This window comes from Pocillopora damicornis, chromosome 7 (genome assembly GCF_964200805.1).
Source record: "Pocillopora damicornis chromosome 7, jaPocDami1.2, whole genome shotgun sequence".
In the NCBI taxonomy this organism is placed as follows: Eukaryota; Metazoa; Cnidaria; class Anthozoa; order Scleractinia; family Pocilloporidae; genus Pocillopora; species Pocillopora damicornis.
Genome location: NC_142676.1, coordinates 14,887,860 through 14,909,970, shown reverse-complemented (window position 1 = coordinate 14,909,970; position 22,111 = coordinate 14,887,860). Strand labels below are relative to the sequence as shown.

At 36.6% G+C, this 22,111-nt stretch overlaps 2 protein-coding genes across 6 annotated transcripts in view; one reads left to right on the top strand and one right to left on the bottom strand.

The window, feature by feature from the left end:
• Positions 1 to 2,376: 2,376 nt before the first annotated feature.
• Positions 2,377 to 12,548, bottom strand: LOC113676036 (tRNA (adenine(58)-N(1))-methyltransferase non-catalytic subunit TRM6). 2 transcript variants are annotated; one of them, XM_027192651.2, is made up of 14 exons: positions 12,380 to 12,546; positions 10,223 to 10,371; positions 9,590 to 9,690; positions 9,340 to 9,431; positions 9,175 to 9,258; positions 8,261 to 8,385; positions 7,544 to 7,589; positions 6,630 to 6,724; positions 5,333 to 5,478; positions 5,018 to 5,097; positions 4,237 to 4,339; positions 3,897 to 3,983; positions 2,939 to 3,083; positions 2,662 to 2,741 (listed from the first exon to the last, which is right to left on the bottom strand). In XM_027192651.2, the coding sequence occupies exons 1-13, from the start codon at positions 12,478 to 12,480 to the stop codon at positions 2,940 to 2,942; spliced, it is 1,353 nt and encodes a 450-aa protein (XP_027048452.2). In that variant the 5' UTR covers positions 12,481 to 12,546; the 3' UTR covers positions 2,662 to 2,741; position 2,939. The 2 variants fall into 2 exon arrangements, with proteins under 2 accessions (XP_027048453.2, XP_027048452.2); XM_027192652.2 differs by having other exon boundaries at positions 2,377 to 3,083; positions 9,590 to 9,687; positions 12,380 to 12,548.
• A 60-nt stretch (positions 12,549 to 12,608) lies between these two features.
• The window catches only part of LOC113676035 (pecanex-like protein 1), a 28,939-nt gene continuing 19,436 nt past the window's right edge, over positions 12,609 to 22,111 (top strand). Inside the window, exons 1-8 of one of the 4 annotated variants that reach the window (XM_027192650.2) lie at positions 12,609 to 12,903; positions 13,124 to 13,318; positions 15,166 to 15,339; positions 16,995 to 17,034; positions 17,647 to 17,720; positions 20,788 to 20,846; positions 21,131 to 21,180; positions 21,869 to 21,976. In XM_027192650.2, coding sequence (XP_027048451.2) covers positions 12,751 to 12,903; positions 13,124 to 13,318; positions 15,166 to 15,339; positions 16,995 to 17,034; positions 17,647 to 17,720; positions 20,788 to 20,846; positions 21,131 to 21,180; positions 21,869 to 21,976 — 853 coding nt within the window. In that variant the 5' untranslated portion in view covers positions 12,609 to 12,750. Of the gene's footprint in view, positions 12,904 to 13,123; positions 13,529 to 15,165; positions 15,340 to 16,994; positions 17,035 to 17,646; positions 17,721 to 20,787; positions 20,847 to 21,130; positions 21,181 to 21,868; positions 21,977 to 22,111 lie in introns of all 4 variants that reach the window. The other 3 variants (XM_027192649.2, XM_027192647.2, XM_089213554.1) reach the window with 3 other exon arrangements.

Here is a 22,111-nt window from a genome sequence, read left to right as displayed (position 1 = left end):
GCTGCACGCTTTACATACGTTTAAATATCCCGCAAAAGCAAAGCAAACTATTTAAAAATTCCAAAATTCTGCATGTGATATGGGCCAGTAATAAATTTTGAAGCCTCACACCATAAAAATAACAAATGTACGTGACAGGCGTATTTACGTCAAATATGCTATTTCGGATCTCTTGCATATTTCGCGAGAGATTTGACAGCTGTGATCATTAAATATCCTTCCATAATTTCATAATAAGGTCAGGTCTGATAAAGATAGTAAGCAATTCCGGTTCATTTTACCAGTTAGGATCACGTTTACACAGCTCTTCCGGCCTGTTATTTCTGGCTTGTTTACCTTTTTTGTGTACTTTAAAATTCTTATTTTGCATGAAATTCTCTCTCTCTTTTAACAAAATGATGACAAAATTATTTTGCCACCTATCTATGTTTATAAACATTTTGAGCTGATGAGTACTTTTTTTGTTGGTTTTTACATGACATTTATTTTTCCAAGTTTTCTTCCGAAATCCCTGTGAGCAATTTTTCCTCTCAGAAGAATCCCTTCATATTCCCTAAAAGCGCCATTCAATGTTAGGTTACCTTATGAGAAGTCTTGTGATCTATCTCAGCATCAACTATCAGCTCACTCTCCTTTTCCGTCTTAAGATGCTTCTTACACTCGAATAAGAGTAGGCATGAGTTTTTTCGTATAAAGTAAAAAAACATTTAGAATACTTCCGCTAGTTTAGTAGACGAGTCCTAGAAAATCTGTTCAATTTGGATATGAAAAAAAAAAGGTGATATGCTTGGCAACTGAAGATTCATCTGATTTTTCAAATCATTACAATCCACAAAGGATATCAAACGTGTTTAGTTTTCCTGATTGCGTAACATAAGTCGAAGGAAACGAAAAAATGTGAGGGAGGACATGTAAACTTGATAGGGATCCCACTTAATCATCGTACACTTTTGCATACGGCGGAAAAATGCTGTTGAAGTTGACATTTGTGATCGAACATTGCAGTTCTACCTTCCTTTTAGTCTTGTGAAATACAACTGTAGAGGAAATGAGTTCGCGAGGGAGGGCATTTTCATCCGATATCCTTGTGTCAACTTCCTACGAGCGTCAGGAAAGGCGTTTTGAAATTTAAAAATGGTAAAAATTATAAAAATTTGTTTGAGAAACATAAACTTCGTTTGGAGTGTGCTGTAGGAAAGAAAGATGCCATTTTACGCCAGCGCGTTTATTTGCGAACAGAAAGTTTGAACTGAGTTGTTGTCTGATTTTATTAATACGAAATCTTGTTTTTGGACAGTCTAAATGAAGCTCGTCTTTTCCCCAGAGCATGAGAAAATTGCCGATGGTTATAATTTCCGATTCCACTCTACTCCTAAAACCTAGCTTGTGAGCGTTTCTCAGTAATTGCTTAGTGTATTTTCACAAAACACCAGTATGGCTGTATGTATAAAAAGAAAATACTTTTTAATGAGGTCAGAGACGATCCAAGAACCAGAAGACAGCTTAGGTTTCACTGATAACAATGAATGATACTAAGGGAGCTTACGTAAGCTATAGCTATTTTACAGCGGAAAACCATGTCACAAGTAATTTAGTGTTAACATCTTGAGTTAAAAACGTAAATTGGCCACTATAAAGAGCTTCAAAGTTGACGTGTAATCGCTCTAACGAAGGGCTAACGCTCGAAACGTCAGCCTTTCAACTCTTTACGGTGGCCAATTTACGTTTTCACTCAGTCGCTTACACTAAATTACTCTGTTATACTCTCCCACCTACGCAGTACTAGTTTCTTTAGAAATGTACCCCCTTTATTCATGACACAAGTAAGCGTGCTAATTGTTTGATAAGAGTAAATCAGTTGTGGGCATGATAAAATTGAAATTCTAACGCATTGGGGTCATGCGTGGGTAGGCGGGGGTAAGAAAAAAAAATCGAATATTCGGCTCAAAGATAATTGGATTGAGGAAACTAAAACCTGATATCCATTCAATTAACCAGACAGTTTCGTGACAGTTTCTATCTAATAACTGAATCCCAATTATTCTAGACAAGATGAAAAGATGACAAGGAAACCACAGATTAACACGAGTAAGGGGTTTAGAGGTATGCTCCCCCGGGAAAATTTGACATCTAGAACTTCGAAAACTTCCAGCACTCTAGGAATCAAAGAGTGCTCATAGGCTAAACAGATGGCGTTAGGTACTTTAATAGGCGGCGATAGACCGCCGGTGACTGGCCTTTATTAAAAACCCCAAAAGAATAAGACTAAATTTTTAAAGATTCACACAGAACTCACAACTGTAAAAGCAAAGAACGGTATCTAAAAGATCAACAGAGGGTAAATTATGAGCCTCACTCATCGAATTCAGGAAGTGGTTTTGATTTGTCTCGAGGGCGTTTTATTTCACGCTCATAAAAAATGAATGAAATCTTTTTTCATTGAGCAAGAAATTCACACACTCAACACTTCCGACGTCATTCATCTGAGAGATATGTACAACGCTTGTCTTATAGAAACCTACAAGTAGCTTAATACCAGCGAGTTATGTGAAGATCAGTGGTAGAGCCTTGGAACGCAAAATTCTTACAACGGTCTGGGGTTTAAATTCTCGCAAGGGGAACTCCTATTTTATCTCTGCTTCATGCGTGCGACAAGACGAATAACAAATCATTGTCTTTTAAATAATTAACGTTGGCAAAAAAAATTGACGTGATTAACAGTCAATTCAATATTATTTCTAATAATAATAATAATGGCATCCTCGTCTCGGAGAGGCGATGGTCAGCGCATCAGTGTTGGTGGGCTCTTGAGTGGCTCAAAAGCCCGATTCTTGAGTGGCAATCTTTGTTGCAGCTGGAACAGATGTAATTGGTGGCCTCTTGATCTGATCTTTGACGTTTCTTTCTCGCCCCCCTCTTGATAGTCGCCTCGGTCCTAGTCAACCACATTCGTCAAGTTTAGGTTTCTTGGCTTGTTGTAGTGTCTCTGTGGTGGGTGTGTCTGGTTCGACTGTTATCCCGGACAGAAGATACCCTCCTGTACCATTCATGTTGATTTCCGGGTGTGTGCGGGCAGGGAGAACCTGGGGAGAGAAATTAAGATAAGTTATTTGGAGGTTCATTAATGTTGATGATAAAACTGCTTTTGACGTCTTTAAATGACAGCTTTTTGTGATGTACAAAAATCACAGAATGAAGAAAATGAACACGGATTGCATGTAATAGTCTTGAAAGAATTGGAACTGAATTGAATTTAATTTCTTGAGACACAATCCGTGTCAATAGAGACTGGATCATTGGATAATGCAATTCTAGAGTTTTCGTTAGCTTTGTCATCATGGGTAATCAGTGAGCCATCACATCACGCGCGCGCATGAAGGCGAGTTAAACCAGAAGTGGTTTTGTAAATTGTAACATTCCTTTTTTTCGTACAAAATAAGTTGGGAATATTTATCTATATTTTGGGGCGTCTCCAATAAATATTAATTCCACTTGCGCTTGTTGCATATGAGATGCTAGATAGCCAAGGAGGCCCATAGGGCGCGCTCGTGGAATATTTTTCTAATATTGAAAGAATTTTGTGAGAGCATTGTTATTGACACAGTAGCACATGGAGAATCATTTGAGTGAGGAAGGCAAATGTCACAAATTTAAAAGCTGAATCAAACTTTGGTTATTTGCAAAGGATTGCATTTGTTAATTCCTCTGTGCGCTCGTTATGATCGGATAAAAAAGCATTTTATCCCACTGTGGCTCAGAATAAGTGGACAATAAGCTTCGTATCCCCTGATGCACCCTCGAACTAGGTGAACTACAGTCTTGTTCCGTTGTGACAGATTTTCGCCTATTTTTTGGCAGGAAAGTTCGTTTGCCACAACACACACAAGTTCTCTTACCTGATAATGTCGCCACCATGTTTCAGACAGATGAATATTAATAGCTGTACCTTTCTCCCTCAAATTTACATAACACTCCATCAAAGGCTGAAAATGAACACAGTAAAATTTTTTAAGTGATCACATCGACGCTAGAATATCACCATCTTCTCTTGTTGTGAACAAACTGCCTTAACGAGGAATCTCTAGAAAAGCACCCGAACCTGGAAGTTCCTTTTTCCAATTTGTCCACCTCCGTTCACAATACAAATCCGCTCCCTAATACTTCCCAGATTGTGCACGACTCCGGGAAAAATATCCGCTAGTATAAGGCTGGTGTTAGATAAAGCAAGAACCTTACCTCTTTGTACTGACAATAAACCACAAAGGGTCTGGATGGGGCAAGACGAGGAAGGAGAGACATTACAATAGGGCTAGGCTGAAAACGGCTCACGACAACCAAACTAAAAGAATATAGAAATAAAAATTTAAAGTTAAAGAGTTGACCAGGAAAGACTGAGGGGGGAGGGGGTGTGGAAAGGGGAAGGGGGATGCTCAGAATACTCTTCCCTGAGATTCAGGTCCTAACTTTTACATCCCTCACAGCTTGAAAAGGCACCCCACCCAAAAAAGGCACCCCACTCTATTAAGCGCTGCAGAAGGAGGCAAACTTTCGAACAAACGCCGCACCCAAACGAAAAATACTACCCTGTTCCAGGCGTTCAGTTAATAAAACCGAGCACGACAATGATTAACGCGATAAGCCAGGTAACGGGAGGCGTGGATCGGATCGCATTATCCGACCCAAGCCTCGCCCGTTTTCTTACTCCTCCGCAGCTATCGCTCCGTTTACTAATTAGACGCCTGGAACAGGTTAGAACTTGAAGGAAGCTTAATTTATTCACTGACTCTGGGTAGAAGCAATGAGTACAAGCAAGGTACAACTTAGTAATATTCAAACCTCTTGGAAAATACTTTTAATCACGAAAGTGAGTTTCATTCCTGGAGTGAACGCCGCATCGGAAACGCTAAAAAGATTTAAGATGCCGCGGCGTTTATCAATAAATACCACGGTAACCTATTGAAAGCCAGAAGTACCCTCCTCCAGCAGTTACACCATATGTGACAAACTAACATTTTACCTGTCTAAATTTCCACGTTCTAATTCTTCTCGAGCTCTTGCTTCCTCAATTTTTCTGCACAATCTCCGCGCGGATTTTTCCTGAGGAAAAGTTGATATTTACCTTTAAATCATACACTAAAACAGTGGATAGCGTCGAAGGCGCGCTCTGATTGACCCTTCAGACTCCGAATATCCTATGCAACCCGCAAGGAATTTGTGCCCGTTCTGATTGGTTATATATATAATCTTGTGATTATATATATAATTCAATTCTGGCTGAACGACACTCAGTCAAAAAAGCACTCTAAACAAGAAGTTCACCACTTCATCACACCTCCTCGCTCATGGAGTTTCCACCTTCTAGTTCCTCCTGATCCTTTCCTGAGTTGTCGCCATTTTCCGAGAGCTCACTTGCAGTTTCTTGATCCCGAACTGTGGAACTATTTGCCTCAGTAATTGATGCTGATCTCTTTTCAGCACCTAACGAGTAACAAGCACTGTAGTAAGTGATATTTTCAATATTTAATCATATTCCTTCTCCAAACCCTTATTCACATGTCTCTTCGCTACGTTATCCAGCAAAAAAATGAAAAGAAAGAGCTTAATCATCATCTGGAAAGTATTACAATGACATGGCACCACTTGACTTATTCACAGGGAAATTGTTAGACAATAATTGTTTCTAATTATTAGACAAAGAAATGTTCAAACTTCATTTATGGGTAAGCTTTCCTAACATCATTTGACAAAGTTCATCTTCATTTCCCAAACTTAAGGAAACTGCTTACTTTCCTTGAAAAGAAAAAGGTCTTACCATGACTCAGGACCCAGAATATCTCAATTGCTTACTCAAGTTTTGTCATTATCAGACTGAACAAGTCTTTCACTTCAATTAAGCTACAGTTGGACACAGTCTTGAGCTTAACTATTTGACTCTCACTACTGATGCTCCCATTCTGGTTAAAAGACAGTTTATCTACACCGCACCACATCAAAATCACCAAGTGAACCAACTCTGAATTATTAACTTAACACTGTAGATAGAGAAATTTTCAACTGAGAATTGAAAAAAAAAAAGCAAAGTAATCGCAAATACCCATCAGAAAAAAAGGATAACATCATTAAAGTAAAACCAAAGCAATCCAGGATCAGTTTCAATACTCAATTGAAAACTGCTCTATACACATGAAAATTAAATATTTCTTGTGTGCTTCACATGACTTTATGCTCTTACTTTCATTGTTCTCAGTAACATAACAACCTACTGTCTGTAACATCTTACAATTACATGTCCTATTTGACACCTTACACATGTTACAACACTATGGACCAGTTATTCACATGACGTCTCACTTCAACCACAATTTTACACGATCAGTAGGCCACAGACTTTCTCTACAAGGGGGTTGATTTCATTAAGAAAATATCCTTCCACAGTTAGCTTACAGCCCTCCTGACGCTGTTCACAAAAGTAAAAGTTCAGATAAAAGGTTCACCTTTTGAGTGAAACAACGGCTAAACTTTATTTAAATAATCAGACCTTTGAGTTTGACTTATGGTGAGAAATAGTACAGTTTTATGATGCTATTCACACTCCAGTAGTATCACATAACTGCAAGTTGAATGTTTACCTTTGCTTTGGCCCAGTGTTGTTATTTTATCCATTGCAAATCCACTCAAACATCCCAAAAAATGCTTAGGAAAGTTGAAATAATCTAGTGCCTGTCTAAAAAAGAAAAATATTTTATAACAAATAATTACAGGAAATGGATAAATACCATTCCGACAAGTTTTTATTTTCTAATTTTATTTTGTGACCTGACCTTGTATATTTTTAAGTATTACAGTAACTATACTGTACATAAATTTCTAGATTAGTTTGTAACTTTTATTTGCCAATGAACCTCATTTTATTGACTTGTACTGAATTCAAATACCATAGGGTGATTTTACAAATTATTTTCTTTATTATTTCACATTTTATTAGTTAATTGTAGGTCCACATCAGCCTCGTGGCTGCCACTTTTGTAACCTGCATCACTAAATAAAATGATTGATTGATTGCCTGTGTTACTCCCAATACTATGAAACTGTACACAAAATCACACTACATTTGTTTCACTGTGCATTTGGTAAAAAACAAGTCAGTAGATCAGGCATGAGTATTTTGGTTTGTTTGGTATAATCTAAATTTGTTATGATGAGTAAAAAAGAAGAAAAAGGTTTTTTTTCTAGGTGGTTTTTCAAAATGCAGAGAAAACTGAGTTTTGAAATGCAGCTTTCCCTTAACTTAAGAAACATAATTATGAACAGTCTATGGGCAATAAAAGTAACCAAATACCAAACACCTTTCTTAGCAATTCTTTTCCTATAAGAGAACCAAAAAAAGCTATGGTTCTGTGTTTTTTTTATTTTTGTGGGTTTGTTTTGAAAATTAAGGGCAGATAGACGGCAATCTTTGCAGAATCTTTCTGTGTGCACTTCCAGATGTCACCAGGATATTTTTGTTCATATTTTTTCTAAGTCTTTAAAAATGAGTTTTTACCTTCCTGGAAAATCACCAGAATAAATCTGAACAAGACTTCCATGGCCTGTTCATAAGAAAAGATAAAAGTTGTGGATGTCACTATGATCACAATACATGAGATGTATGAACCTTTTATCCTCTAGAAGTGCAAAGATTCTAATTTCTCCAGAATCAAACATTGAGGCAATGAGAATAAAAGAAAAGACCACCCATTCAAGAAACTCTTGATTAAAACAAATCCTCTTTGTCAGTACCATTGAAAATGTATAGAGAACAGTATGGAGAATATGCATATTGATGTTAAGGTGTAAAGATTAAATCCTGAAGTGAAAAGCTTTTTCAAAATACAGTCATAGCTATTCATGATGGCCACTCTTAAGGACAGAAGGAAGTGGTTGTTATGGAGAGGAAATGATATTTACACAGTGCATGTTTGTGTTATTTTGAAGATTAGACATGTATCTGGTAGATATGCTTACTTAAGACAATAAATACAATAGCAAAGCAATCAAATTCTATCAATAACAGGGAAACCAGAAACTGATGCTTGGAGAAAATTTCCAACAAAACAAACAAGAAAAGTACAGTGTAAGTATTGACAACAAAAGTTTCTCTCAATTTAAACATAGTGTTTCCTTGAGTATGTAGTCTTTGCCCAGACAAAACAGATTGCCAGGTTCTAAGAAGATGGCCATCTTAAAGAGACAGACGTATTTACAAATGTGTTATACTTACCCCCCATTCTCTCCAGTAGAGCTCCTGCCATCATCCCTTGACAACTTTCTGCCACCATAATACGACAGTGTGCTCTTACATTTGACAGTGTTAGAATCTGAGACAGTGAGTCAAGTCTGAGGTCACTAGAGGAAACATTAAATATATCCCTGATGAATGCAAAATTGAATAAATGACACAGAACTCTAAACATTTCAATGACTGTCTATGGGCTTATCCCTATACATTTGATGTTTATTGTAGATAAGAGCCCTGGTTTGGATGTGATCTGACTGGCATTTGGTAGTTATACTCTATCACAGGGAATGCAACCCACTTACTCAAGGTCATACTTTTGGTTGTCATGTAAAAAAATACCATTATTCAACAAACATTCATTCATATATTCAGACACAGTTGAACCTGCTTTAATTTTCCTTTGGTGTCCTACAAATTTATAGAAAAAAGAACTTGTACAAAAATATACAATTTTACTTTAAAAAATTTTTTTTTGATAAGGGGGACTTCCTAAAACTTGTGACTCCTTAGAACTTGCATTTCTTAAATTACACATCAAAATAATATTTAGTAATCATTATCTTCCATCAGTAGTTTCTCAAATTTAATTATTTCAATCTTTTAGATGCATTTTTGTGACACCCTAAGCAAAATTTTCCTTTCTTTTGATGGTTAGCCTAATAGTTTAAAACAAGTTTTGTTCAAAGTGATTTTAAACAAGTTTAATTCTATTTTCCTTTGTTTAAATCAACCAGCTTGAAATCATTCTAACCTGAACTCCATTTTGCCCTAAAAAATACATTTGAAACATACTTGTGTAGAGCCCACAAATTTTAGCGAACAGAATTTTAACGGATGTTTTCAATTAATCAAAAGCTGAGCTCTCTATATTTCTTAAATGAAATAACCAAACTCACCATATTTTTGAAGCTCCTCTGCAATAGTACATTTGTGCTATGAGATCAGTGGTAGGCCTCAGTATTGAAAATCTCACAAAATGCCTGGAAAATAGTAAATTTTCTGCATTAACTTTCACTGCACATACATTTAAATGACAAATACATCAGCTAGCCAAATCATACTTTTTCATTTTCTTGTTCTTGTACTTTGCTTTAGAAAACTGTGTCCTCTCGTTATATGTTGTACTGTTCTCTACCAGATGTTCAACAATGTCCTGAAACCAACCAAAACAAGACAAATGATGTTCATTACTTGACCTGTTAAATACCCAAAAAAAAAGCTGTCTGTCACTGTACTGTTGTAGATTCCTTTCCTAAAAATTATGTTTACATTGTATTTGTATAGGTTACATGTCTATCACACTAAACTGACCTTGCCACTAACTCCTTGTGCTTTGAGATTCATTATTTCATCTCTGGACAACTTCTGTGAAGTGCCATCATTTTGTAGGAAGCGATTGCTTTTATCATCTGCTACAAGAAACAATTCATGACTTATGAATAAATTTTTTTAATTGCTTTTGGTAAAGACAGCGTAATACAAACCCACTCATGTCTTTCATAAATCAAACAACGAAAAAAATGATGGTATTTTATCACAGTCAGACCTGTATTAAGCTGCTCCATATAAAGCAAACATCTGGTGTTAGGCAGTTAATTTTCAAAGTCCTGACAAGGACTTTAAGTTTCACTTCTATCAAGCAGTCACCTCCATTAAGTGCCAATGGCCTGTTAGTATTGTCCTCCTGCCGTATTGACTGGTTTTGACCACTCAAGTATAACTAAGGTTAATGATTCATTCAAGTGAAATTTCATCCAAGTTTAGATGTTAGTAGTATTCTTGACATTGTACATGAAGTGGTCAATTATGTCATAGAATGGCATTATTTTAGTTTTTTTAATAACACTCCTATGCAGTGGAACCTGTCACCCCACAATTTCCTGTAGGTGACTGCTAAATACAGGTTCCACTCAATTTTTCTACTGTAAAGTAATCCTCACTTACCAACATCATCCTTTGCTGCAAGAAGTTCGTCAACATCCTCTGTTAAATCTAATCTGTTCAGCTTGCCCCCTTTTACCTCAAATAATGATCCCAGAGGTAAACCAATTGCATTATCCAAAGTAAAGTGTAACTTATCAAAAGCCTCCTTCCTAGTGTAGTAACAGAAAGATTCATTTAATCAGTAACATAAAATATGAACTCCATGCATCTTTAACACAATAATCTGTTACCATTTTGTTTTAACCATATGTTTCAAATTGGTAATCACATTCATCATTACTTGACAGGAAACTGGGAAAGTTCTACCATTCTCACCATTGTGGGACTGATGTTAAAAAGTTCTCAAGGACCAAATATATGGAACTCTTGACCCAATTCCATTAATAATGGTAATTGAACAGAGTAGAGTGTAATTTGCTAAAATCATATGCATGATCTCAAAATCAAATGAGTGCGCAGCACGAGTTCAATTTGAAATCACAAGTATGATCTAAGACCAAAATTGCATGACATGAGGTTCAATTACCACTTTATTACATCCATTTTGAAATCGCCCAAATACAGGAATTGGTCAGTTCAAATATTTTATTGATGCAGTACCAAACTGTTCTGAAATTAAATTCATCCATTTTTTGGGGTGGAAAAAGTAAGAGTTGGCAAACTGTCAACAAAAGTTGCAAAATTTGCCACATGATACTCTTTGTCTTTAATTTTTCTGCAATTTGATTGGGTACTTTGAACAAGCCTTCAAATCTGATTGGCTCTTTTGTTTTTAGTGTAGCCTCATGTTTCCTCATTGGCTGGGAAAAAGATGCGATTTAAAGGAAAAAATGGTGCAATTTGTGAATAAATCGCATCACTTAGAGCCAATCAGATTACAGGGACCACCAGTGATTTCAAAATGGGTGTAATAAAAGCTGATATATGTTTTTATACTTAAAACAACTCACAAAGATATTTCTACATAAAAAACACACCATTATACTTTTTGTTTCAACATGTACTAAGCAAACAACGCTTCTTTTCTGAATTATTAAATCTAATTACAAGACTTGGGAAGACTTCAAATCAAAGCTCTATGCTCCTTAGAGCTCTCTTTTCCTCAATATCTTTGCATTAACTGCATTGTTATATGATAACACACACACACACACACAAACAGTTGTGTAAAAAGTATTCTGTCACTTTCTTTAAATTTTTTTAAGCCTTAATATAATTTATTTTCTTTTACAATTTATTTAATATGTATATTATGTTATTATGTGTGATAATCTCTCAAAGCTATGAACTGTGTGCTTTTCTTGTATAAATATTTCATAAATTGAATTATTTGACCCTTCCGGTCCTATTAACATGGTAATGTTGTTTTCCACTTCTCTTGCTTTCTTTTTTATGAGTGCATTTGTGCTATCTTGCTGACCTGTAATTTATTTTCATTTGATGCTAATGCAAACTGGCATCCCCTATTATTCCAGGTAGCCATTAATCTTACTTTATTTTCATATTTTTTGCAATAAGTTAATCAGGCAACAGAGAGTACAAACAAAAACTATTTCAGTTGTTATTGTTTTGCATCATCTGATTAAATTGAGATAAAGAAAAGAACATACTGTACGCTAGTTGAGGAAAAAGAGCAATATGAAGAAAACCTTAGGCAATTTCTTTAATGTATATAGGTAGTACTTGTATGAGAGTCAATAAACTGATTACTCTTTCATGCTAAATTTTGATGATTTTGTTGCAATAATACATGTAAGTGTAAGCCATTCTGCAGAGTGTAGCTGTGCAGGTATCATCAAGATTCAAACTGCACATTTCAGAATCAATAGTGTGGCACTGATCAAACTAAAGCTAAAGGGGCATTTGACTGTCATCTGTGCCCAAAGGGTGGGTAATTTTAACCTTTCCTTCCCGGAAGTGGGGAATTTGAACCAGAAGTGTCAATTCTTTACAGCGGAACACACGTTTTATCGTTTAACGATGATGAGTTCACTTTTGTGAGTGAATAGCTCAGAAGAAAAGTTCTACGAGATCTAGGTTTTAAACTTGGATGGTTAACTCATTGCCGATCAATGAGTAGAAAGTGAAAGGTTTTGTTTCCACGTGCTTCAACAATGGTTTTGGATGAAGTTAGACTATCATCTTTGACATCCCTACCTTCCCTTGCGAATTCTCACAGCTTTTATGACATTCTCCTTCTTTAAAATCACATAATCCCCTTCATTTATCATCTTCGGTGGGGAACGGGTGGCAAACATTCACCGAAACATAGTTCACTACAAATCATTTAGCAGGCAGCCATCTTGATTTATTATTTTCTGCATATAACATTGCATGTACATCACATTGTAGCGTCCTTCAAAATGACACGGCTGACTAGTTTGTTTTGCAGGCGCTTACATTTCCCCGTTCCATAAGGGAAAACATGGAGGCCCAAATTGTATCGGGCAGTAAAATCTTTTTACTGTCGTGGTAACCTTACGATGCTTATCATAATAGATCCCTGGAAGTACATGAGGTAGTATAGAATGGGATCGCAGACGTTAGAAATTCTAAGGCAGGGAGTTTGGGCCTCACTCACTGGCGGTTGGTTCTTTGACCCTCATCAAGAAATATTCACTAACACTTTTCATTTTTATCTATGGATGTTGTTACTTTGCCTACCGTTTTCTCTTTATCTGGTGAGATAAATCATTTCTATAGAAATTCTTTTTTCTTAACACTCCTTTTTTTTTTTTTTTTCAAAAACAAGTTAAGAAATGAACGATAGAGATATCAAAAGTTGACGAAAACTCCGATACTGCAGATTTCTGCAGATTTCTAGCTTAAAGTTTATCGATTGTTTCTTCATATAGATTATTTTGTTGCGATTTTGATAAAGGTTTTCTTTCTTTATTGCAGGGCACAGCACCTTCGATTTTGGTCTGGATTCTGTATTCCATCGTCATTGCAGTCATTTTCTTGGCTATAAAATGTCTGAATTACCGACTACACCTGATGTTCGATGGGGAGGAAATACGCACAGAAAGTGAACAACAGGAAGAAGTACGGAGTGGAGAATCGGGAGGCGACAGAGACGAGAATTCAAGAGCGGAGGTTAGAAGCAGCACTGTGGAACATGGAGGGGAAGTTATTGAACTGGAGGTGATAAACCGTTGTTCGGAGGAAGTTGCCAACGAACCCGGGGCCGAAAATGTAGCGCAGTCGACAAGTTGTCCTTCAGGCTTACCTCCACAGCTACCTCCTTCTTCTACTTCTCTGCTTCTAAACGCATCGTCAGTCGCAACTGCTACAAAACCTCACCAGGTCCAACTCATATGCTTGTTAACTATAATATTTACCAGATCTTTTCATAACAACTCCTGAAAGCCATTTCATTTTTTTGTGCACACAGCCACAAGCAATTTTCTGTGTGGTGTTTGTGAAATATTCTTTACCTGGTAAATTAATCATGTTCACACATTTCAAGATAGAAAAAACAACCACTTATCTTTTTATTTTGTTTTAAGGCTAATGTATTTTTTTTGCCTCTCTGCTTGCATCTTTTGTAATGTAATCAGCCTCCACTAGAACATGACAGCTTATCAGCTATCAAGGTTTATTGAACCCCACTCTCTTCTTTAAGAGGACTTTGCTTCACTTACAAATTTTGAGTCCATCCTCAGACTATTTTTTGACTAGTAACTTTAAACCTTACCTGGAAAGCAAGAGGAAGGAAAAGAGAAAATGACCAAAATGGAACACACAAAAAAACAAAAAACACTAACAGTAACAAAAATAATTCAACTTCATCATGTGGGTAACTAGCCCCTTACATGCATTCCCTTCTTCACTTGTGAGTCTAATCTCTCTGTGTGGAATGATTTACTTCATTATGTATGACTTTGATCATCAAATGTCAGAACTTGGTAATTGCCTTCTTTGATATTCATGACTGCTCTTGAAAGGGATCTTGTTGTGCACATCCATAATTTGCAGTACTTGCCAAATGTTTGACAGCTACTGATGATAATTTATGATCGGAGCCCCCTCTAAAACTATTTCTCGAAGCAGAATGTACTTTTTGTAAAACATGATTGAGGGAATTCTTACGCTCTGCATTATTTGTGTTATCTTAGACAGCCTTGTTATCCTTATCTCTTTTCTCTTGTCTTGTGGAAGCCAGAGCCATTAATTATGCCTCCAGTGTACATGTACCTAGTTATTTTCATGATCTGATGTTTAATTCTCCCTTCCTTCCTCCCTCTTTGAAATGTATTCTGTTGCAAAGTAATTAAGAGAATTTGGTGTTTTATCAAGTCACTGGTAACACCTTCAAACTCATGACATGTTTGCCTCTGGGAGTTAAAATTGTAGAAATCAAAGTAAAGAAAAATTGTTGAACAGGTGACCACGGTTTAATGAGTTTTGAACGAAGTTGCCTGAGTTCACATTGTGCTAAGTTTATTGTGCCTTCATGATACCAGATAGTACATTTTGTGTGGGTGGTGCAAACTGAAAATGCTGGGGTATTGCAATCTCAATTTTCTACAGGAAACTTAGAGATTGATCGGGAAATGGTTTTTTGAAGAACAAAGCAGGAAAAAGGGGTTTTAAGTGCATGGTAAATGAGAAAATGCAGGAATCAATGTCATTTGGAGCACAGTTTCTCAGATACTGGCATTGATCCAAAATGCCTTTCTATGCCACCTATCTACTGAATTGCAGTAGAAAAGTTTGTCCAGGTAATAGGATCATTGTCCCAGCTGGTGACTGTTTTACTCTGCACACAAACCTCAAAATTAGTCTCAAATTCTTAAATTTATAGTAAACTGTTGAAAACATTAAGTCATGAAGGGTTATGGAAATTCCCTGCAATTTTGTAGGCTTGAGTGAGTACAAACCTCTGTGTGTTTTATAAATGTGAAATAAACTAACACCTGAATGTTATTTTGCTCAAACAGAATGATCCTGATGAAGTTGATGATAAACAAGACCAGATGCAGAGATTGGTTGAGCAGGAGAGGGACCACTGGGAAAGTGAAACATCTCTGAATGGTGGTGAAACCAGTGAGATTGCTGTATTTCAACCTCCTTCTGTAAAATCAAGAATTAGGTCTCCACCTCTTGCTTCTCAAGTGAGCATTGCTTCTGTTCCATAGTATTTAATGATTTGTTAAAGTTAACTGTTTATTGTTGAATAATCCACTATTCAACAATATTCATTATGCCTGTGGCAAACAGTTGTTTTGGTACAATTGTTCAGGTGATCATCAGACCAAAAAGGTAAATTTTATTTCATTCATTTATGTCCAACTTCTCACAGAAAAAATGATTAAGAAGAGATACTTTGTAGTCCTACTTTCTAAGCATGTTTGCAAGAAAGTATCAAACAGACTTAAATGTCTAACTAGAAGCCAATTGTGCCTTGTTTAATTGCAATAGTGTACTTAATCATTTGATCACCCTGCGCAGAGTTACTATAGCAAGGTATGATACAATCATTGACCAGTCAGAACACTTGCATCTCTATTATTATCTAAACAACTATACTATAGAGAGATAAGGGAAGTAAGAAAGGTGTTCAAAAGGAAACCTAAAAGAGATCTTGTTTTCTTTAGCAAACTTCGCATACACTGCACAGAGACACTATTTGAACATTGACTGACTGTCCCTTATGGCGCAAAACCTCTTACTCTTTTGTGTATATCTCTGAAAAAAGGCAACACTACAGCTAGGCCATGCCTATATTACAATTGCTCTGGCATTTGTAATTTCAGGGGTAAAATCAAAGCAATTAAATAAACTAATCTTCATCCTAATTTTAACTAATCCACATGAATTAAGGGGGTAAGTTTCTAAAGAAACTGTGGTGCTGCATGGGTGGGAGAGTAAAGCAGGTAATTTAGTGTTAACAACTGAGTAGAAAATGTAAAGAGCCACTATAAAGAGTAAAATGTTTTGAGCATTAGCCCCTTGTCAGTGTGAGTGGAGGAATTGTGGGTTGTGTGTGGGTTTATATGCAGAAAGTGGAGCTACGCTATTGGTGGGAGTATGGTGATGAGAAAACAAAAACAAATTAGTTGAATGGAAAGCACTAGTTGACACTATAGGGATTAAGAGTGTCGATTTGGAAGATAAATTTTTGTTCTAGTGTTTTGCAACTTTCAGAACTGCCTTGATATAAGGAAAGGCTGCAGAATGCCATATGTTGAATGCTTCCTTGTCATTTCTTTCTACGTCACGAAGGTGTTCTCGAAATTGGTCACCTAGTTGTCTTCCTCTTTCACCAATGTATAACTTATTGCAATAAGTGCAAGTTATGCAGTAAATGACGTTGGCAGAGGTACACGTAAAGTGATCAGTGATTTTTATGGATCTCTTGTTAAACCAGTTGCTAGACACTTGAATCTCCCTAATCCTTCTAAACAACATATGGCAGTTTGTGACACATGAATTGTCTTTTAAGGTTGCTTGCCCAAGGCTCTTAGGAGCTTGTCTAAAAAGATATGGATTCAGGAAGGGTAGAAAGTTAATAACAATTTAATTTTAAAGTCAGACTTTAGCTTTATTGTATGCTGTAATTTTTTTTTTTTTTTTTAATTTCAGTGAAGTGGTGAAAAATCTTAACATAATCACTTGTGAGCCTTTTGTACACATTTCTTTCCATACAAAATATTATAATTATTATGAAATTAAAAAATAAGGAAAATACTGTTTGTTGGCTATGCATAATTAAACATTTCTTTTTTTTCATGATTGTCCATGTTGTTTTGCTTGATTTGTTTGATAGGGAAGTGAAGAACAAGGAATACATAAAGTAGAATGTTATGGTACGTATATCACAGGAAAATTAGGTATAAATTATTTTGAACATTTTTACCAAATTCGGCTGTGATTCTGTTAACCCTTTGATCTGTAAGAGTGACTACAAACAAATGTCTCCTCACCATATCTGCCCAGAATTACACATTGAGTTTGCAAGAATAAAGGAAATGATCACAAACTAAAGAAGCTCTTGATTGTTAAACAAATTCTCCTTAACAGCACCTCAGGAATTGAGTAGAGATCAGTATTGAGTAAATGTATACTGATGTTAGGGTATTAAGGGTTAAACTACTGGGACATTAAGCTTGATCAGCTGAATTACTTATTGAAATAAAGTTTGAGGGCCATCAAGCAACAAACTGCAAAATGCAACACATTTTGATGTATACTTTATTATAATTACATTCTTTACAAATTGAAATTATGTATTGAACTGTCATGGAAGGGAACTTGCAAGCAGTAAAATTGTAGAGCTTTTTCTTTTAGACACTGACATTTCTTTCATTCACTCCACATGATTCAAAGTGCTTGTTTCAATAAATTATGAAACATTTGGATTTCTGTGCTTAAGGAAATGATAGTTTGTAACATGTAACATGAATTGTACTTTTCCACAGATTTAGATGATGGTGGTGAAGATGGAGGCACAGTTGTTGTTTCTTGTCGGAATAGCAGAATCAAGGAGAGAGAGGTACAATTATAATGTTTTAATAGTTTATTTTAATAACTAATCCTTTCAGATTGTTAAATGCATTATAATAAGTTCTTGTTTTATTATAAACAAGGTTAGTGCAGAAGGTTAGCTGTTTGCACCAGTTTATTCATAACGCGTTCTCTCGGTACTAAATCTAATGCGTCTTAGGTATGAAAATTATTTCATTTAGTTGAACTTGTGAACTGATCATGGCCTGCAGTCTCCCTAAGCCAAATATGCCTTAGGCACAGGAATGTGGTGCTTGTCGGTGATTTTAACTCGGACTATTTTCGTAGCTACAAGGGTGTTACATCATACGCTGGTAGAAGATTACAAGATATACTCCAGCAATTCAGCTATAGCGTAATGAACGATAGGAGCCAGCCAACAAGAGTTACAAGTGAGACAAAAACACTGATTGACTTGGTTATTACCAGCAAGCCGGAGATTATCAAAGGAACTATTAAAACAACTGAGTTGGGAATCTCAGATCATAAGCTGGTTCTTGCTACAATATGGTCCAAAATAAAAAGGCCGCCTCCAAAGATAGTCAAGGCCCGCACCTTCAAAAGATTTGATCAAGCTACTTTTGTGAAGGATATCGAGAGTGCCCCGTGGTCAGTATGTTCAGTGTTTAACGATCCAGACGATTGCTATTGGGCGTGGTTACGCATATTCAAAGATATCTGTCAGGTGCATGCGCCTTACAGGGAAGTTAAAATTAGGAGCGTCTCGGTACCTTGGATAACACCGCAAATACGGCACTTGATGAATAAACGTTTCAAAATGCTTAAAATGGCACAATGTCTGGGTGATCCAGACCTGTGGGCGGAGTATTCGGAGTTGCGGAATAGAGTGACACGGGAAGTGAGGCTTTCTAAGAGCAGATACTATTTGGAACTGTTCAATGAAGTGAAGGATTGTAAATCCTACTGGAGACTGGTAAAAAATGCGACAAATGGCAAATCGATTACCCCGATATTAGGGATCAGGAATGCGGATGGAAAAGTTGTCACCTCCGATCTGGACAAAGCGAACATACTTAATGAACATTTCTCAACTATAGGCGAAAAACTGGCCAACGAATTGCCGAATACCAACTCGACACAAAGTAACGTTCATGTATCTACCGTCGCGCCTTGTGTTATGAACATAAATTTATCGCAGGAGGTTATTGTTAGTTCGATGGCTAAGTTGAGAGCCGATAAAGCCTCTGGGCACGACAGAGTTGCTCCAAAACTTTTAAAGTTTGCCGGTGACTCAATTATTCCATCTTTATTGTCTGTTTTTCAAATAAGCGCCACCTGCAACAGTGTACCGGCTACTTGGAAGGCTGCAAACATCTCAGCTCTCTATAAAAGTGACGATGAAACCGTTAAGCAAAATTACAGGCCTATCTCGCTATTAAGTGTACCAGGAAAACTGATGGAGTCTATGGTGGCGTCAACTATTACCACGCATGTCACTGAACAAGGACTTGGGAACCCTCACCAGTGGGCGTATAAAAAAGGTCATTCCACCGAGCTGTTGTTAGTGAAAATAACGGATGACTGGAGACAAGCGATCGACAAGAAACATGTTGTAGGCGTGGTTTTTGTAGACTTTCGTAAGGCGTTTGACGCAATTCCCCACTCCATTCTGCTCCGAAAACTTCAAAGTCTTGGTGTAGCTGGGGACTTGTGGTGTTGGATAAGAGATTACCTCTCTGGAAGAACGCAAGTAACGACGATTAATGGGTGTCAATCTCAAGCTATGCCAGTTACTTTTGGTGTACCTCAAGGGTCGGTGCTGGGCCCTACCCTGTTTTCCATCTTCTGTAATGATCTGCCCAATATCACTGAGGGAATAGATGGTGACCCACAGCTTCACATGTACGCAGACGATACCACCGTCTATGTCTCAGCTCCGACCTATGATCTGGTGGCCTCCAAGTTGAATGAAGTACTAGCAAGGCTATATACATGGTGTTGCGAGAACTGTCTCACTCCACATCCCACCAAGACGGAATATATATAATGTATCGGAATTAGCTAAGTCATATACGCAGAAGTTGAATTTACTTAAATCCTTGTATTTCCTTCCTATACAGGCAAGAATTGATTTCTATTTTAAGGTTATTCTGCCGTCTGTGACATATGGTATGTTAGTTTGGGGCTCTTGTGGTCGAGTATTTTTCTCAAGCTTAGAATCTATACATGTTAGAGCGGCGAAAATAATATTTAACTTGGATTGGTGTACTCCAAGCAAGGAGGTTCTTGCCACAGTAAAATGGAATACCTTAGAGATTATGTATGAGAAACGATTACTAATCTTAGCGCATCAGGCTTATTATAATCTTTTGCCACGTCCTATGAGCCGTCACTTTGAAAAGTATGTAAGTAGCTACGACTTCAGGAGGAAAATGACATTTAAGTTACCTAGACCTAAGACCGATATGGTCAAGAAATCATGCTCATACAAGTCAATTACTCGGTGGAACGCTCTGGAAAATCAAATGAGATCAATTCAAGACGTTGACGCTTTTAAAAAGTCACTCAAGTGTATTTTTAAGCCACGTATGTTATAATGATGTACTATGTAGAATTTTTATTGTTGAAAATATGTAGAAATCTTACATTAGTCTTCTTATAATTAGTTAGGAATTTAGTTTTATTGGATTTAGTTAGGAATTTAGTTTTATTGTCCGTACACGACCACATCAGCTTTTGCTGAATTTTTTATCGTGTTTAAATAAATGCTGTTGTTGTTGTTGTTGTTGTTTTGAGAGCATGCTCAGTAAGAATTGTGCACTCATAGAAACCTCCACCTTTTTTTAAAAAAAGTTTCTCTGCTGCACTATTCACTGTCATTTCTTTTTCTCTGTCAAAGTCATTCTTGTGAGTTTGTACATTTTAAGCCAATATCACAAAACTTGTAAACTATTCAGTGATGTAAAACTGTTGCTCCAAATTTGGATTTGATTAGCTTAAAGGAGACAACTGTTTATAAAGTGCATTGAGTTATTGCTCTGTAATTGATGATTTATTTAAAACATGTATGACTGGTAATTATTGGTTCTCTATAGATAAGCTTTGCTGATGAATTAGAGAAAACAGACAGATTAGAAAACAGTATTAGACAGAGGTAAGTCAAGGAGCAACATACATAAATTACTGTACCACTAGCATGTGTAACAGCATGACTCTCACATTTCAGTTTGTAATGTTTTGTTCATGAACCAGGTCCATGCACTTTTGGTGTGTGTGTTTGTGTGTGTTTAGCTAATAATACTCATTTTCCCTTTAAGATTCACTTTCTAGGCTTCCACTTGGAATGCTTTTTAGTTATTTTCAGTTGTGATCTGTTACACCAGTACGGTCCATTTTGTACAGCTAATGGTTCTAGAGTATATTTTGTTTTCTTCTTAGTCCAAGTGGTCAGATAGATTCTTGTGAGACAATCCCTGAACATGCCAATGGTAAGAAATTGACTGTGTGAATTTTTCATTTCTTCCAAGGAATAGGTTTTTTTTGTTTTTTTGTGGTACTATTTTCAGAGTTTGGAAATGTAGCTTGAGAGGCTTAGTTTAAATGAGATGTCTACTGAGAAGAGGCAGGCTCTGTGGCAATGAGTCTTTATAAGAAAGGTGTTCAAAAATGATGTACCTAGTTGTTTGCTGAGGAGATGTTTATGTAGAGTTGTCCATCTGGAAGAGGTGGCTATCTAGCCGAGGTGTCTTTCAAGTAGATGTGTTGTTACAAGAGAGGTGTTTGCTTATATGAGGTGTCTGCCTCAAAAGGGCAAGGTTTCCACCCAGGCATGTTTTGGTTCAGGCTCAGTTTCAGCCATGGAAGAGATCCCATCTCTGGAGATGTTTTTACTAATAACCAGATAATAAAAAAGATGAGTTGTATGTGGCTAAGATGCTGAATTTGCATCCAGTTCCTGTCTACATTGAGTTCTGTCAGCAAATGATTGACTGTATTTGATTGACTCGCCCTACATTACAAAAAAAGAAAAAAGACAATTTCTCCTCAAGTATTTGTAGGGTGTTATGTTAATTTTACAAGTCAAAAAATTCTCATCAGTATCAATCTGTTGTGATTGTTGCACATAATCCTGTAAATGTATAATGATAATTACCGCTAACTGCTTTTATTTTTTAGACTACGAGTCCACTATGGAAACTGATGATACCTTGGAGGGAGCAGTGGGTGGGGAGAGTGAACATCACACAAGTCAAGAGCAGACAGACTTGGAATCAGACAGCAAAGGTAACATATTTAATTTGATTTGGGGGTTTCCACAGAATTTTTGTCTGGTTTCTCTAATTTGTACTCTTTAGTGAGATGTACACTGCAAGAGCTATATGTGTAGATGTCTTGTCACGAAACCAAATACAGGAATTT